Genomic DNA, 18,468 nt, shown 5'->3' on the forward strand with positions numbered 1-18,468 from the left:
ACAAGGGGCTAGGGGCTCAGTCCAGGCCGTGCTCATCACATTTCTAGAGCCCTTACCTCATTCACAAAGACCCAGTGGCTGTCCTTGGAAGCCAGGTTGGTCTCCACGGCCTGCAGAGAGAAAAAGAATGAACATGAACGGAAGCAAGACAGAAGCTGGAAGACACAGGATGATTGCCGAGTCAGAGTTTTATAAACATTGTTCTTGGAGAATATTTTCCTCACAAAACATGCCATCCCCCTGGGGCCTGCTCTGGCTGCCTTAGCTGCAAGAAGCTTCATCTGAACACAGACATCTGATTTCCTGCTCTCCCTCCACGCACTCCTGCACCAGCCCAGAGCAAGATTAGACGCTTGGGTTCCTGCAGGCAGCACAGGGTCACAGGCACAGGCACAGCCTCCCTTCCCTAGGAATGCCTGCAAACACCTTTCTGCAGGGGTGCTTAGGGGATGAGTGTTATCATTACTCCAGGCTACAGAATCAGGAAACTGGAACAAGGGATTTATGGGGGCTTGTCTAGTCCAGCTGTACTGAGTGACATTCAGGAAGACAGCAGCTCACAGCAGCTCTGGGGCTCCGAGTTTCCTTCAGTTCTTTAGGATCCATAGAACAAAGCTCTTTGTAGCTCCTGGGCCGTAGCCCCATCCCGTAACTCTCTATTACAGTGTTTTGTTCTGTTTCTTTATGGCACTTGCCATCTTTGTGCTTGAATGGCTATCAGTTTACTTATTTCTTATTGTCTGTCTCCTCTGCTAGAATATTTCTTATTGTCTATCTCCTCTGCCATTATGTCAAAGGCCATATCTCCTAGGTCACAGCTGTGTCCCAATAGCTGTAACCAGCACACAGCAGGTATTCAGCAAACATTGTTGATTATGCAAATGAAGTGGAAGGCCGAGGCAGACAGAACTCAGTTAATTATTTTGTTTCCTGTATGTGTTTATGAGTGCTTTCCCTCTCCTTCAATTGGAAAGCCAACAGATTGGAAGAATTGGAAGAGACTGATGGTTTCCAAGCATGTCCCGTATGAATACATCCCGTGAGCAGGTGCCAAGTGCTTGCTGAGCCTGGGCACTGAGCCAGGCTGACTATGAACCTGGACAAGAGCTATCAGATTGGAGTCCTGTTTTTTTGTTTGTAATGTAATTTTATTTTTCCTTTTATCAAAAAAAATGCAGAAACATAAAAATGCTCAACATCCCATAATCCCATCCCATTAAAAAAAAATATGCTGCCATAGTGAAAATTCCCCCTTTATCCCTCCAAATTTACCCTCTAAATGTTGTTTGAGGTGTCACCTTCTAGAAGATTTTACAGTTACCTCCGCAAGTAAATAGCTACAAATAGATATCAGACAAGTGTTTTCATTAAAATCAGACCATGAAATACATATCCAGTTAAGACTCTAGTTTTTGATTTATCAGTGTAACACAAATATCTTTCCTCATCAGTACATAGAGATCTGACTCACTCCCAACAAATGAGGCATGGAGGTGTCAGGGCATGTGCCAACGACCCCACAAATGACCCTAGGTCTGCATGGTGCTGCAGCCTGCAAACTGTCATGCGCAGGGTGCATCTCTCTCGCACTGGAAAGAAAAGAGGCTGCAAGGGATGCTAAGCCATGTACCTGGGTATGCTACAAGGCTGTATCCTGAAGACACTTTCCTCCCCTTTCTACAAACTCAGTTAACCGGGTTCTCTCCAGAGAAGCTGCAAGGGCTAAAGAGCCAGAGCTCAAAGGAATCTTCAGTCAGGATAGAGAAAGGAGGACACTTCAGCGTGGAGTCTCAGCCACCCCGTCCAGAGCCTCTCTCCTGTCAACATGCAGACTTTCAGGGAGGTCTTCAAAAGCCTGGAAGCACTGATGAAGAGGTGGAGGGAGAAGTGGAGACAGGGTGGGCTGAGAATGCTCTGATCGCTTCGCTGGGCTCTAGCTCACCTCGATTCCCAACAATTCAACATTTCCTTGACACTCATGTGGAAGACACTGGCAATACTCTTATCAAATGTGCACAGATGCAAATCTGGAGGATGTCATAACATCTCAGTGGCTGGAACACTGAACTGAATCTAAAGACTTGTGGTTTAGCAAGGCCAAACTCAAAGTCCTACACTCAGTTTCCAGGACCAAAAAGGCAAATGGGGAAATGAAGTTTGAAAGCAACACTCTTGAGGAAAAACCAAAGGGGACTGCCTCCACCTAGCTGTCACTTAACCACTCTGGTCTCTGTTCCTTCATAAAATGTAGATAACACTTGCCCCTTCCCGTCTCCCAAGGTATGTAAAAGCACATCACTGGGCTCTAGCTCAATTCATGGAAAGGAGGGTGTGGGACGAGTTCGTTCCACCCCTTGAAGGGTTGACCTAACCAGGTCACCCCACTTGATGAAGGACAATGCACACTATAGCCCAGTCATGGAGAGGGACAGTTAAAGTGATCAGGGATGCTTACAGGTGGGACAATATAGGTGTCTTTAAATTGTCATGTGCAAGAGAGATTGGAATTGCTCTATGCATCCTCTGAGTGTTGACCTAGAGCCAATAGCCCCCATAATCAGGGAGGCAGATATCAATTCAATATAGGAGACAACTTTCTGACTTTCCAAGTCATTCAAGATGAAATGGGGTGCCTCAGGAGTAGCAACGTCCCATCCCAGGAAGTGCCTGAGCAGAAGGTGAGCAGTGCTCTCTTTACAGTGCCGTGTATTCTAAGAAGGTTGACCATTTGTGAGAGGTAAAGCTTTATCATGCACTGACATTCTTCAGCAATGATTCTCCAGTCCGGCTGTGTTTAAGAACCTCCTAGGGAGCTTTAAAAAAGAGGGTCCCCAGGCCCCACTGCTAGGGATCCTAATTCACTGGTAATTGTGCTGTGTCTGAGGTCCTGTGCTGTTTCAGAGCTCTGACCCTGCCTCTTGGCTTCAGGGGCTGAGAGCCCTGCTTCAGAATATGTAGTTCTGTGAATCTGAAGGTCTGGGTATACCTGTGCAGGTGAGAGGTTCTCTGCTTGTCCTGGAAGAAGCCAGCACTGCAGACAACCTGACTCAGTTGCTGGGAGACCCCAGGGAGCAGGTGGGAGCCTTGGCCACCCTAAGAAGTACTTCCACCTAGCATCAGACCCATGCAGGGAAGATATTGGTGGAGACAATTGATCAGAAAACCCCACAGGACAACTGGTCAACTTTTCTGTCCTACTTTTCCTCACCAATTAAGCATCAGCTAATTTGTTAAGCCTCTTTTCCCCACATGGAGATAAACAGTGCTTTTCTGCAGCCTTTTCCAGAGGGTGCCACTCGCACAGAGGCTGAGATAGATGGAGAGAAGGAGAAGCTACAGCAGATTTAGCAGGAACACTGCCTGCCTCCCCCTGTCCCTCATCAACCCGCGCCACTCCAGCAATTACTGGAGGGCTGCCAGCTCTGTGGGAAGAGCCCTAAATGCTCACACCCCAGTGGGCAATGTCCCTCCCAGCACCACTAATTCCCCTTCTAAGTGCTGCCCTTTCCCTTTTCCTCTCCAGCTACAACTGCAGCAGGTGGAGGCAAGTCCTCCCTTTCGTCTGCAGAGTGAGAACACTATAGAGAGTTCCAGCAGGCAGGCAGAGTACATTGGAATCCCAGTTCTGCCACTTCCTGGCTGAGTGCTCCTGGGTGAGCCTTTTCACTTCTCTGAGCTGCAGTTTCCACACCCATAACCCATAAGGCAGTTTCCAACAGTGCAAAAGGGGCTCTGCCCACAGTCCCTGTGAATCCTGTTAGCATTTTTTATTACACTGACTCAGCATGTTTGCTCACTCCCAACAGCCAGCCAACACCCCCAATTCAGGCTGCCTGAACCCTGCTTGGCACTCACGGTGCCTTGGAATGCACACCCCTAACCAGGGACCCAGAGTGCCACGAAAACAAATCCCAGCTGCCTTGCTCCCTACTGGGGACTTCTCCAGAGAGTGATCTCAGCTGTTTCAGGATGGAGCCAAAATCACCTTGTTTGGCTTCCTTTTTGTTCCTGTCCCACTTCTCTGCTTGTCTTTCTTTTTTTAAGTCCCCATAATTTTTAATAAATCATTGTCACACACAAAAATTCATCTCCAAGTCTACTTCTGCGAAGTCAACTTGAGACAAACACCTCCCACTTAGGGTTATTGTGAGAGTCAAATGAAATTACAGGTGACACTTCCAGCCCAGGAAGGCGCTCAGTAAAGATGATCAGTCAGTGCAAAGTTCCTCCCGTTCCTTCTACTGGAGTCTCCAGCCTGCTCTTGATTCTATGGTCTCCTGAAGTACAAGTGCATAATCCCTCATTCATTCCTTCTTTCCTTCATTCAACAGACAGAGCCCACCCAACCCCAACAGGCCATCCTAATTCTCCTGGGTAGGGGAGTGGACCAGGAGCCTCATCTATGCCATCATGGATACACCAGGGCAAAAAGACCAACAATCAATACAGCTTTGCAAAGTGGTGGGCACCACCACCTCCATGTGCTCCCCTTCAAGGCAGCAGGATGTGGTGTTTCCCTCCCATCTTGGCCACAGTGTGGATCGAGCTGCATAATGCTGTGGGCATCAGCACAGAAGTGATGACCCAGTCAGACAAGCAAAGGGCAGCCCCTGTATCCCGTGGGCGGGGAGGGAAGGGGGGCCAGCCTTCTGCTCAGGGTGGGCTCCCAGCAGGTGGGGTGGCTGGTTCCCTGCAGTCTGCAGTTAGAGTTCTCTCCTGAAGCTAGACACTGTGGCTGGGGGACACAAACCCCGTGGGAGCTGGGAACTAGGGCCCAATAAGCCCAAAGGAATTGCTGCGGTGGCCAGATGCCTGCACCCCTCTAAGTTGCTGTGAATCCCATGAGACCTAGCCAAACCACTGGGCCCATCTGCCTGGCTCCTGTGGCCATGATACATTGGCAAACACAGAACTTCAGAAGAAGAGTTAAGGATGTAAGAAGTTGCAAAGCATCCAGCTGACTTCTCTTCTAGCCCCTTTTGAACGGAGGAGACAGCAGATGCTGATGGTGGCGACTGGCGCATGAGACAGCTGCGAGGCTGGGCGCAGTCAGCCAGGGGTAAAAGGCACAGCTGAGTGTCCACACGTGTGTTGACTTATGTGTATATCCACATCTTGACACCCACATTCCACCCTCTGGAAAGAAAAGTGTGCTGTTATAGGCAAACTCCAGCTAAAGAAGGCCGAAGGCGGCTGGTCTTCCCACGTCTGGGGAGCCGACTGTGGAAGGGAATGTGTCTCCCTGCTCGAGAGCAACAGCCCCAATCTGAACCTCAGGTGCCTTTTCCCAGTGGCACCCAAGAGCTGAGTTGTAAGTGACACAGGACACCAACAGGCCATTCTGCAGGCCCACTGAGGGCCAGAGGACATTTGGGTCCTGCCCCGGCCACCCTGATCTCACGATTTTCATAGGGAAATAGATGTGGGCCACGTACTGGCTCCCAGCTTCCAAACAGACTCTGCACAGAAAGAAGTCCCTGAGCACTGACAAGAATGTCAAGGGTGGAGGCAGCTCTCCTAGACTGGTGGTGGGGAGAGCTGACAGCTGCCCCTGGACCATATGGTGGTGAGGATCGGTTCTAATATCCAAGAGCCTGGAAGGAAGTAGAGAAGACAGTGAGGCTGAGCGCATTGGAGGAGGCATCTCCAATCTAGGTCCCCTTCCTCTGTGTCCTTGGCTTTTCACTCAAGACTAAGTTGGAGCCATTTCCAAGGGCGACGAGAACTTGCTTTTATTAACCACCCCCAAAGATACTTCAATACAACATCTCCTCTGCTTTACAACCCACACACCTCATTTACTCCCAACAACTTAACAAGCCATGCAGTGTTCTTATCCCTGCTTCACAGATGGGGAACTGATACCTCGATCTAGACTCGTATCTTGCAGAAGGTCCCTTAGCCAGTATTCAGCAGAGGTTAGATTTGAACTACGGCCCAACTGTCTCCAAAGCCTGTGTTCTTTCCTTTGGTCATGCTGCTCTCTGAAAGCCCCAGATGACTGTCTGAAAAAGTTTTTGGGTCTGAACCTGGCCCCGTAACAATGGGAACAAAATGGTCTTTTTTCTCATATCTGAGAAAACACCATTATAAGTCATGGTGCTGTCCTTCTCCAGGTTAACTTGTTCTCATAAGCCTGAAACCATTATTCCACTTGCATTTCTTAAGTGTGAGACTGTTTCTCTTTATCTTGGCCTAAAGGAATAGTAAATGGAGTGGAAAAAACCTCCACATGGAAGCCTTCCACACACATCCCTGAGGATTTATTTTACAAAGTGCAAATGCCACCAATTATTTATGTATGTGTTAATTGTTGACCACTTATCTAGGCATCCCCCCAACACTGGGAGCCTGAGATAATGAAAGCTTGTCAGCAATTAGCATCTTTTTAAAACCCCAACTCTAACATTTGGGAACATTCCCCCCGTGAAGCCCAGGGCCTGGCACTTTCCCAAGGACAGATATTGAGCTCACGTTAAAGGCCCACCGCTGCCTTTGCAACAACATGTCATTTAGGAACAATGCTCTCTGTGCAATGCCACCCCTCCAAAGCATGCAGGAGCGCAACGCCCCTCCATTTGCAAGGAAGGGGTGTAGCTAGCTGCAGGAGGATGGATTATTTGAAGATGTTTAAAAGGAAATCAGCAAAGCAGACACCATGAGGCCCGAGTTTTCAGAAGTTATGCCGGTAAGCATGAGGAAACCCTTAAAGAGTGGTTATCACAGAACTTTCTCAGCCACCCTGTGTCTCCTGGGGGCCTGCCTGCTTGGAAAAACGTCCCAAGGTGCTGACTCAGCTGCTTCTCCTTGCCCCAGCCTTGTCTCTGGACCCTCTTTGGTCTTTGTTTCACCAGAAAACTGACCTGAAGTTCTCTTCATCTCCCATGACTCCTAATTCTGGCTCCATCCTTATTCTTAGATCCCACTGGGGAATCTTGGATCCCAGAAGGTCTCTTTTCCAGTATTTTGTCCCAAGCCTTTCCCAGGAGCCAGCCCCTCCTGATGGTCATCTGTTCCCATCTCACCCATCTCTTTGCTTGAGGATCCTTGAAGTCCAAGGCCCCCACCCTTGGCAGGAACAGGAAACACCCCATCTGGGCAGAGGGAAAAGCAGTTGAACATGGGGGAGTGCATGGGCTCAGGTCACTGAAGGATGGTGGAGACAAGGCAATCACTCCCAGCTCTAGGAAAGCCATCTGAGAAAGCTGTATCAGAATTTACCCTGTGAAGCACTAAACCACAGCTCTGGGGGAGGCTGAGAGGGCTGTTTTCCTGGGATAAAGCTGAACCTGCCTCTTAGGAGTTCAGGGAAGGCACTGGCTGGGAAAGGCTGGAGTGGAAGGCTGGTTGCAGGCTGGGGGCAATCGCTGGCATTTACAGAACACCTCATCCAGCCCAGACCCTGAGCTAAGCCCTCTACACACGATCCCTCCCTGAGTCCTCACAATGGCCTACTGAAAGAGGCTACTGAGCTGCAGCCTACAAATGGAAAAACCAAGACTCAGAAGGATGAAGTGATTTTCCCAAAGTCTCCCAGAAAGTCAGTGTAACCAGGCCTTTCCAATGCAAAACCCATATGGTTTCTACCGTGTTCCACTGACTTGGGCACCAAGAAAAGATGAAACTCAATCTCTGCACGTTTCATAGGTGTTTAGTGCAAAAACAACAGCTAAGCCAGAAGGTGATTCAGGCGACAGTGATAGTGGTGACTGGATAGTGGGGGCCTGGAGAGCTACAGGGCCTTCTGCAAAGTCTGATCCTGGTTTCCAGAGTTTCCTGTCACCCCCTTTCAAAATTCCTGGATCACGTGCACCTCTGGTTGCCAAAGGATTTTTTTGCATATGGGGAGTAGCCTCTAGTCCCTCACTAGGAAGTGAGCTCCTGGAGGCCAAAGCCTGGTCTAATTACCACGAAGCCACTTGTGGGACACAGCACCTGGCAGACAGTGAACTTCAAAATGTGCCTACAGAATGAATGAATGGGTGATTCACATTTCCAGAGCTGAGTAGAAGGAAGGCCAGGAGCATAAATAGAAACCTTACTACAGTTAAAAAGAATATGAATGTACAGGTGGCCTTTGCTTTGCATGGTGCATGGTACTCTGGTAAACAAAACCCGTGCATATGGAACTAGTGTCCTCACTTTGCACGAACTTGATTATACACTTGATTTTTGGTTAACATTGTGCCATGCAAAGTTAGTGCTGCCTGTATTTGCAATTAACACCCTCTTTCTACACATCTGAGAGGATCTGAGAAAGAAACAAAGTTAACTTAAAGTGGAGGAATGCAAGATGCCCTGACCTTTAGGAGGTGACGGAAACATGATCAAATTCTAGAGCTTTTCCTCCAGGATACAATTGTTTCTTCATTTGTACTGAGTGTTGAACCTCCTGATGCTAGTTCCCGTATATCATGCCTAACAACATAGTAAGTTCTGGACTAGTATGGTCAGTCAATGACATTTAAAAAGATATTACTGAAAGAGAGTTCACTGGAAGAGAGAGTGTTCAGCATTAGACTTTTTTGACATTGGCTCAGATCTCTGAAAAACTATTATGTTGCTATGGAAAAACAAGAAAGAAAGAAAGAATAATTGACTAAATTCATGTAAAATTCTGATAGATGTGAACAATTTCTAGTAAATCATTAGACCTCCCTGGCCTCAGTCCTTCTTGTTGACCAAGTCTGAGCTCGACAGCCAGTCTGAACTGCCTTCCCTGTTCATGTGGATGGCAGAAGCGCCCGCTCACAGCCCCGGGGGAATGAAGATTCATTACAGATCATTTGTGGATCCTTCAGATGAAATAGAGGCAGCTTCCAGGGCTGTGCAGGGAGTGCAATTTACTATAATAAAAAGTAAGAATATGCCACATGTGGACAATTTATAAGGAAACATTAATATCAGCAGAAAAATGAAATGGAGCCTGCTCACAGGCACGATCTGTTTAATAAGATCAACTTGGAGAAGTGAAGCCAGGAGGCGCCGATGAGTATTGGCCAATGGATACTTGGATTTTAATCAATGGTCCATAATTTCCCTGCCACCTGGAGGGCACAGAAACCAAATAAGGCCCCCCATATTCTCGTTCTTACAGGCATTCAGGCTATGTCCTGATGGGAGGCAATGGAGCCCAGCTTTTCTATCCGATCTTGTCTCACAGAGGAGCAAGACATTCAGGCCCTTGGCCACATGGATGCTGTCACACAACTTCTTTTGAGGACCTGGATGTACAGTGGAACAAATCACTTCTGAGATTATTTATGCCCACCCTGGTTTGGCGGGGGCAGCCACCAGCCTCTGCAGTGTGCACTGTGAACAATCTCATGACTCAGTCCCTGAGGGCAGGGGACACGGCCCTGGGGTGGCAGGTGGCTGTGCTGAGCCATTTCTCATACACTCTGCTGTTCAGCTCCAGCTTCAGGTGATTTTCAAATACAAGCAAAGGCCAAAACTGATTAGAAATGTTTTCTCCTCCCTCATACTGGAGCTTGAGAAGCTGCTGCCTGCATCCAAAGACCAACTCCAGGGACCACAGCATCAGATACTGCTGAAGGAGGGTGTGGAGCCATTTTGGACAGGAGAGTCCCTCCCTCCCAGTGCAGCTGTCAGTCTCAGAGCTCCTGACCCAGAGCGGGGACATCCGCTGGGAGAATAGCTACACCTTCCCAGCTGCTCAATTAAAGCATTAGCGTTCAAGGTTAATGCTGTGACCCCTTCAAATCATGCTCAGGCAAGCCACTTCTGCACATGAATCGAATTCCTTCCCTCAACCCAAATCATTTTTAAAAGATGGAAACATGAATTCTTTTTAAGGCAATAAAGTTGAAAGTAGCAATTCTTTACCGAGCTGATAAGAGCTGCTGAGTATAATTTGTATTCTTTTTTATGAGCCTGACTTTTTGGAGAATGGAATAGAAAGAAAAATATCTGCTTTTTAGTTCTGGAGACATAAGCTTCTTCTACCTCATGGTGCTAGGGAGGAACTCCTGGCCCAGAAACTGTCAGGAAACAAGTCTCTGGATTTGTGACATGGGAAAACTAGGGGAGGTGGCCAGTGCACTGGGGGAGAAGAGGTGGATGGTGCGACAGCTGGGGCATAAACGATTGTTTACCTCTTACCTCGGCCACCTCGGCACTCAATTTGGGACGCTGGCTCCACAGAAAGTGACTGAGAGACCATGGGGGGCTCTGAGGTCTTAGGGAGTAAGGAAGAGAGGATATTGCAAATTCAGCAATAAAAGTGTGGGGAAAAGGAAACTATTTTTAGTATCCACAATGTAAATTTTGCCTCACTTTAAGACAGCCCCTCTCCAAGCACAAAGCCCCCATGCAGTTGGGTCCCAGACCTGGGAATGGCCAAGAGCTTAGTTTTTCCCCAAAGCTCTTGGGGACCTCACAGTAAGCCAGGAAATTGCATTTGGCCCTTATAGAAGGCAGAAACAGAATCAGAAACCAAAGATGCCTGCTCTTAGTCCTCAGGGGTGTGGCCCACCCGCCCAACGCCCACCCCATTGCCAGCACAAAGCATCTGAAAAGGCCCCACCCACAGAATGACATGGCTTAGAGAGAAAACTGTGATACAGGGCTTCTAAGGAGACAGTGTGCAGAAGCCTGGAGGTGTGAAAGGGCATTCGATTTGTAGGGGCGGTGGTGGAGCCACATCTTCACATCATGTGAGTGAGGATTTGAATCTAAAGTTACCAGATGAGGCAAAAATCAATTAGACAAAATTAGTCATAAAGATTTCTTAATTCATGGATATGAAATGGTACAGAAAACATCACTTGTGTAAAGAACCCTGTATCTGTTCCCCTAACCTTTATCAATCACTATTTCTCTACAGCCCTCAATTAGCTTCATTTTCTTCCCTGAGTGTATTAACTAAATCATCACCCACTTACCTAGCCCTGTTCTCTCAGGCCACTGCTCTAATTCAAATGCTCAGACCACTTTGGAAACTCTTCCTGCCTTGCAAGTTAGGACAGGAAGTGTGTGGGCAAGCTGACCATGTGAGAAGCCCTCTAGACCATGCACGCACTCTCCCCAGCAGGTCCTGGCACACAAACTATGTCAGGCTTCACTATACTGACTGCCTGTTGAGGCAGATGTGGCATCATCTTGCCTGAGAACCAATGGACTGTGAGTTACATGTGCACATGATGCATCTCCACTGTTGGTCACCCCATGGCTTAATACCCGAGGTGGGAGGATCAGTGGCATGAGGCATGAGTTGTTACCTGAAACACTACCAGGTCCCAGTCAACAGGGTCTTCTGCCAGGCAGCAGAGCCTGGCTTTTACCCCATAAGCTGGGAGTTTCCAGATTGTGTTCCACGGGATGGGAGGGTCTTAGAAGATGATGTAAAATTTCTTGTAAAAAAAAAAAAAAATCTGTGGGGAAGTTGGAGATATACTGCATTTATATCTCCAGCTTGAGAATGACAAAGCATACTAAACAAACAAGTCCTCTTTTCACAGAAACTTGTCAAAATTGGCTATACCCGGTGTTTATTTTTCAAACGAATCTCCCCAGAATATTCACTTTCTTTGTTCAAGAAACACATCAATATTTCACAGGACACTGAGGTTACAACAGGAACAGAATCAGGTAAATGGAGATGCAGACTTGGGCATCCGTGGAAGGAAGTTAGGATGGAAGAGTATGGTCAGATCTGGATTCCAGATAGGCCAGCCTGGCCATGTGGAGGTGAATTTCGCAAGCGAGAGCATTTTAAAAATTTGCTGAAAAGTAGTTACAATAGTCCAGAAAAGAGGCAATGAGGGCAAGAGCAGGGTATGGGGCATTGGCCCAGGAAGAAAAGGATGGAGCTTAAAGCGTTTAGAAAGAAAACATTGATGGGATGGTGTCATAGGTTGAAAACTGAGTAACGTACAAGGAGAAAAAGGAACTTGACGTGACTTCCAGATGCAGCTGCATAAAGACAGACGCTGGATAGGCTCAATGAGGAAGATGATGATTCATCCCACTAAACTCCCTCAGGCAGCAGGAAGTTGGAGAGGACAATCTTAACAGTTTGGGAGAGACCAGGTGTGGTGGCTCACACCTGTGATCCAGCTGCTCTGGAGAAAGAGGCGGAGGATCGTTTAGGGCTGGGAGCTTGAGACCAGCCTGGGCAATGTAGCAAGATTGCATCTCTAAAACACTTACATAAATACATAAAGTTTGGGAGAGATGAGTAATCACAGGAGCGGACAGGGATAGGGCAAGAGCTTCACTCAGGCAAAAGGGAAAGATCTGCAAGGACAAGGCAGGTCATGCAGCAGCAAGGCAGCCTGCACAGTCCCCGTCCTCCAGTGTGGGAATCAGCACTGGCACGCTTGGCCTGCAGACACCAAGTCACTCCAGCTGCAGAACTGGTGACCTGTGAAGGCTGGGAGCTGGGCCAAAAGTGGCACGACAGGAAGCTCCCTTTCCCCCTTGCACCACGATTGATTCACTATTGCGGAGCCCTCACATTCCTGGGGACAGCACAGCTCACACCCAGCTGCCCCACTTTCAAGCCCCAGGGATGTATTTTTAAAATGAGTTATACACACACACATACACCTACATTCCCTGTACTGGTTCAGGGGATTCCCAGGCCTCACTGGAAGCCTTCATCTTTATCCTTGTAAATGTCATGTTACTGGAATCAGTTCACTGCTCTACACAAACCATTCAGAATATTTTGGAACCTCTTCTTGTCTTCCAACATTACCCTCTTCACCTTAGATCGTGAGCAAAGGTAAACTTTAGCAGACTAGCACCCTGTTTGATCAACCAGGGAAATATATGTGAAGAGGGCTCCAAACCTAGTTCTTGCTTTTCCTCTTTTGCTTTTAAACTCCTTGGATTTCATTGTTTTTTCATCTGCAAAGTCTGGGAGATAGATAGACAAGACTGATGCTTGGGTCTCAATATGTTCGAAAATGCTATGGGGGCAGGTTCCCAATAGTTTGAGGAATCCAGTGGTTTGGAAGAAAAGGAAAGGGTGTCCCACATTGGGGTGTGTGAGAAACAGTTGTGGGATTTTGTCTACCCCATATCAGAGAGTCTTTGGTGTGTGGAGATGCCCATTGTGTGCAAGGCCAGCATAGGACTTAGGCTTAGCACAGCAGATCCCCTTGAATCTTGAGATAGTGACTCAAAGGTTTAACTCACTCCCCACGAGAACAGCAGTGTTGGGGTCCACCGAAGGTGTCTTATCCAGACTGACCCAGGGTAACCTCAGCAACATCTGTTCCATCCAGCCTCCCATGGCTTTCTGGGCCTAGTTCTCCAGTATTCAGCCCACCTCTGTGAGTTGACCAGTGTCATTCGAATAAATTACTTTTATTTCTTATTAACTCCATTCTAAAACTTTATACAAACAATAGGGAAAATAATATTTATTTTTAAAATTTAAATATCAAAAACTGGCAAGAGCCTTGTGCCATATAAGAGTAAAATCAAATGTTTTAAAAGGGAGAATAAACTGAGTAATTTCAAAGCACAATGTTACAATTACAGACAATAGTTTCTAAGCCTATTATTCTATACTAAATCTTAATTTTTAAAAGGCAGAATTAAAAGCCTTCTATTGACAAATGGCAGTCCCTGGTCCTAATGCCACTCCCAGTCCTGCTCCCCAGAGGCAAACACTTATAACTCTTTCATCTGTTTCTTTGGGATTTACTTCCATATTTCTTAATCATATTTAATCATGTTCATACTGCTATACTTGGTTGATCAACTTTAGCACTATCTATTATCTTCCTGATACTGCAGAGAGGACTTAGGTCTCTTAATCCTCTCATCCTTTTATTTCCCTTCCCAGTATTTCCAATCTACCTGTATCACAATTTGTAAATTAAATCAAATGTATTGACTCCATTATGGTTATGATACTATTCACTACTAAGCCAAATAGTAGACTATGATTATATTATTTCATTGCTTATACAACTTTTGCTTTTTTGCATTAACAATTGCTCTGACTTGTAGTTATTTATAACTACAAATAACTTGCGGTTATTTATAACTACAAATAACTTGCGGTTATTTATAACTACAAATAACTTGTGGTTATTTGTAACTACAAAATTGTTTTATTTATACTTATAGTTATTTATTTGTAGTTATATATTATATTATATTTATAATATAATGTACTTTTCCAAATGCTCAATGCAACAAAATAAGCTTTCCATTTGCTTAAGCCCTGGAGACAGCCCATTCCAGCTCTCTCCCTTCTCTTGTGTGGACCAGTTGGTCTCCAGTTGGATGAGCAGGGGCTGTCATGAGACTTCGTTTCTGCTCTGCTGTTTGGATTCTCTGTAACTGCTATTATGCTTACTTTTATCTTTTTTTGGTATTTTGACTTTATTTTTTTTTTCTGAAGCCCATCCTACCACAGAAACTTCTTAAGCAAAGATTCACAATGTGTAAGTTTTTGTGTATTTCCATGTATGAATTTTTTTAACTTTGCTATCATATTGATTGATAGCTTCACTTAGTATAGAATATGTGAATATTAATTCTTCCTCAGAAATAGCACCTCTCCAGTATCTTCTAGTATGGATGTTACTTTTTTTATTTTCTTTTTTTAGACAGAGTCTCACTCTGTCATCCAGACTGGAGTGCAGTGGTGCGATCATGACTCACTTCAGCCTTGACCTCCGGGATCAAGCAATCTCTCACCTCAGTCTCCCAAGCAGCTGAGATTACAGGTGTACAACACTATGCTGGCCTAATTTTTGCATTTTTTGTAGAGACTGGGTTTTGCCATGTTGCCCAGGCCGGTCTCAAACTCATGTGATCTGCAGGCCTTAGCCTCCCAAAGTGCTGGGACTACAGGCATGAGCCACCAGGCCTGGTGTTACTCTTAAGCATCCTAATGCCACTTTGATTCCTGTTCTTTTCATGTCACCTACTCTCCCTCCTCCCCTTTCCTCCTTCTCCTTTTCCTCCTCCTTCCTTCCCTCTCCCCCTGCCCTACCCCTCTACCCGGTGCCTTGGTGTGGTTGTTCTTTTCATCTACTTTGAGTAAGAGCTACATGGTTGGGAGGACTTTTTAATCTGGAGACACATGTCCTTTAACTCTGAAATATTTTGTTACTTATTTCTCTGATATTTGCCTTTTCTCTATTTTTTCTGTTCTCGCTCTAGAATTTCTACAATAATATTAAACTTTCTAAATTGAGCCATGCATTTTTATCAACTTTTCTCTCTCATTATATACCTCTTTGCCTTTTTGCTTTACTTCAGTTGAACTTTTAAAATTTCAGTCATCATGTTTCTCTTCAATTGCTGCTTTGTGCTCTCTGTTCTTTTTCATAGAAACCTGTTCATGTCTTAAGGGTGCAATATTTTTTAATCTCTTTAAGACTAATAATAGCATTTTTGAAGTTTTCTCTTTTTCCTTACATTATTTAGTTTGTCCTGGATCCCTTTGGTATCCCTTTGTGTTGTACTCTCTGTTTCATATAAAAGACATTCCTCAAATGCATAATGATCCTTAATTGTCCTTTCATGTTTAATATGAAGCATTAAGAAGCTCATTGAAGGGTATGGGTGTGACTTGTGGATAGGGGGACTTCCTGTCCTTTGCAATGGAAGATTCCCCAATGTCAGCATTTGGAGGTATTTTCTCCAGAGTCCTTCAGTTTCTCCAGAAAAGACTCCTACTATATCCTGCCAGAAGAGAGCACTCCAGCCACTGGCATCCTGGGAGCAGGTCAGAAGAAGCAGCCAAAGGTTCTACTATCGAACATGTCAATCTCTGCTTAATTTTTCCTGGTTTGTACCACCTGCCTAACCTGGGCTTTCTGGAGGTTCTGGGTGCTGAGGCTCTCAGAGGCCTGCCGGCAGAACCAGGCTCACCCCACAATAGTATCTTTATTACCAAGCACTAACACTGTAACATCCTTGCATCTGCTACATCAGTTACCCTTCTTCCATCCACTTTTTTTAAAATTGAGACAGGGTCTCCCTCTATCACCCAGGGTGAGTGCAGTGACACAATCCTGGCTCAATGCAGTCTTGACATCCTGGGCTCAAGTGATCCTCCCACCTCAGTCTCCTGAGTAGCTGTTACTACAGGCACATGCTACAAAGCCTGGTTAATTTTCTTTTTAATTTTTTGTAAAGATGGGGTCTCATTATGTTGCCCGGGCTGGTCTCGAACTTCTGGACTCAGGGATGCTCCTGCCTCAACCTCTCAAAGTGCTAATATGAGCCACTGTGCCCGGCCCTCCATCCACTTTCTATTTTCCAAAAACTGGCCCCAAGCACCTATCCACTGTTGTCTCCTCTTATGAACTCTTTGATCTTGTAGATTTACAACACTTTAACCCTTTGCCATCATTTTAGAATAGTTTAGGGGAGAGCAGAGATAAACATGGGCAACCAATCAGACTTGTCTAATCAATTAGAAGTCAATAAATCCAAAGTCCATCAGAAGTCAATAAATTCTCCTTTTCCTTAAGCTAACTAGAGCAGGCTTCTGTTGTTGATCACTAAGAACACTGACTGATGCAAGGTGGCTGGACCAGGGCACAGCAAGGATGAGCATGGCTTTTGCAGGGGCTGACAGAAGAGGGAAAATCGGCAGCAAAACAAAATAAAAGGAATATCGATTTTCTGCACCAAGCCTGGAAAACTAGCTGAGAACCCAAACTCCAAAACTTCTTATATAGAACTTGCTATGATTCGAATGTATCCCCAAAAAAACATGTGTTAGAAACTTAATTCCCAATGCAACAGAGTTGAGAGTGGGGTCTAATAGAAGGTGTTTGTGTCATGGGGCACCATCCTCATGTATAGGTTAATGTCAGCATTGCAAGAGTGGTTTCCTTATAAAAGGGTGAGTTTGACTCCCTCTTGCTCTCCTGCTCACTCTCTCTTACCCTCTCTTGCCCTCCTGCTTTCTGACATGGGATGGCACAGCACAAAGGCCCTTGCCAATGATGCAGACTCCTCGGCTTTGGACTTCCCAGCCTCCAGAAGTATAAGAAATAAATCTCTGTTCTTTAAAAAAAAAAAAAAAAAACTTATTTTAGATTCAGGGGTATATACACAGGCTTGTTATATAAGTAAATTGCATGTTATGAGGGATGGGTATACAGATTATTTCGTCACCCAGGTAATAAACATAGTACCCAACAGGTAGTTTTTCAATATACTACCTAATATCAGGTATTCTGTGATAGCAGCACAAAATGGACTAAGACATAACTTATTTTCATACACTTTGGAAAGGTGGACCCTCTGGCCAGACTTTGGGATAAAACAAGGAATTCTCTGCTCCAATCTCCAGGCCCTGGAGGCTGTTTGGGGCTGTGTGTTCTTTGGAATCAAGCAGTGAAACAGACACAACTTCATAGAGAATTCTTGATCAAGCCCACAAGTCCATTTTGGGCGCAGGCTCTATTTATCACTTCTAGAAGGGAAGAATGTCAGATGCTTATCCTACAACTTCATTCCACAGCCCATTTATATGAACATACATCAAGCAATCCAAAGAAAGAAGAGGTGCGGAACCATCAGTAACCTCGGGATTGACATTATATCAACAGGATGTGCATGAGGGCTGGAGATTTATAATAGTCTGTTCAAAGAAATAGTTCAAACATACTGGCTCACTTTGATCAACACATCTTTCTAGAAGGATGAATGATTTAAAAATGTACAGAACAGGAGATCTGAGCTCCTTCAACATAAATATAGGCTGAGGGTTTCCTAGGTATCCTGTCCTCAGTGAGGGTGAATTTGCAGGCAAGAAGGGAAGCCACTGATGCTGTCTCTTTCCTCAATCAGATTGGGCTCCACTGTGGAGTTATGTAGGGAGGAACAGATAGTGCATGCAGTCTGTGGATGGGCAAGCTGTCTGGAGGGACCTCTGACGGGAGAAGTGAGAGCAAGCTGGAATAGTAGGAATGGCTTCATGGAGGTACTGGGCTGAAAGAGTGAGAGGTTTGGGTAGACCTAAAGGAAGAAGTAGGTCATTGAAATCCTGTGAAGTCAAGAAAGAGCAAAACATCTCCTTGCCCTCAAAAATAACGTAAGTATAAAGAAAAGTTACTCTGAGTCCAGTGTGCCCAAAGTATGCCCCAAAATATGGAATGGAAGAACCCTAAGCTGCAGAGATTGGACACACACACACACACACAGAGCAAAGATAAATAGCTCATCAAAATGACACACCTCCAGGCTAGCTGTGGATTGGAGCCAGAGTCTGGGCTATATTCTAAGAGTCTAGATTCACATTTAGTGCTCTGGGACAAAAATCATATATTGTTCTCAACAAAACCACTTTACACATCACTTTCAGTACAAATATGATGAAAAGTGCCTAATTTGTCTTCTTTCCTAATCCTTTTTTTGTAAAATACCTATGTCTTTTAGAGCAGAAAATGAAGTTAGTATGAAAAGGGCAAGGAGAAGCCACAAGCAGACAGGATGCCAGTCACACTGGCTGGGGCCACT

General features: G+C 45.6%; 1 protein-coding gene across 3 annotated transcripts in view; it reads right to left on the bottom strand.

Annotated features, from left to right (window-relative positions):
* Positions 1–18,468, bottom strand: part of GRID1 (glutamate ionotropic receptor delta type subunit 1) — a 765,377-nt gene that overhangs the window by 314,652 nt on the left and 432,257 nt on the right. For all 3 annotated transcript variants that reach the window (XM_031015574.3, XM_055353885.2, XM_055353886.2), the window contains one exon: positions 57–110. In XM_031015574.3, coding sequence (XP_030871434.1) covers positions 57–110 — 54 coding nt within the window. The remainder of the gene's footprint in view (positions 1–56; positions 111–18,468) is intronic.

Source organism: Gorilla gorilla, chromosome 8, assembly GCF_029281585.2.
Source record: "Gorilla gorilla gorilla isolate KB3781 chromosome 8, NHGRI_mGorGor1-v2.1_pri, whole genome shotgun sequence".
Taxonomy (NCBI): Eukaryota; Metazoa; Chordata; class Mammalia; order Primates; family Hominidae; genus Gorilla; species Gorilla gorilla.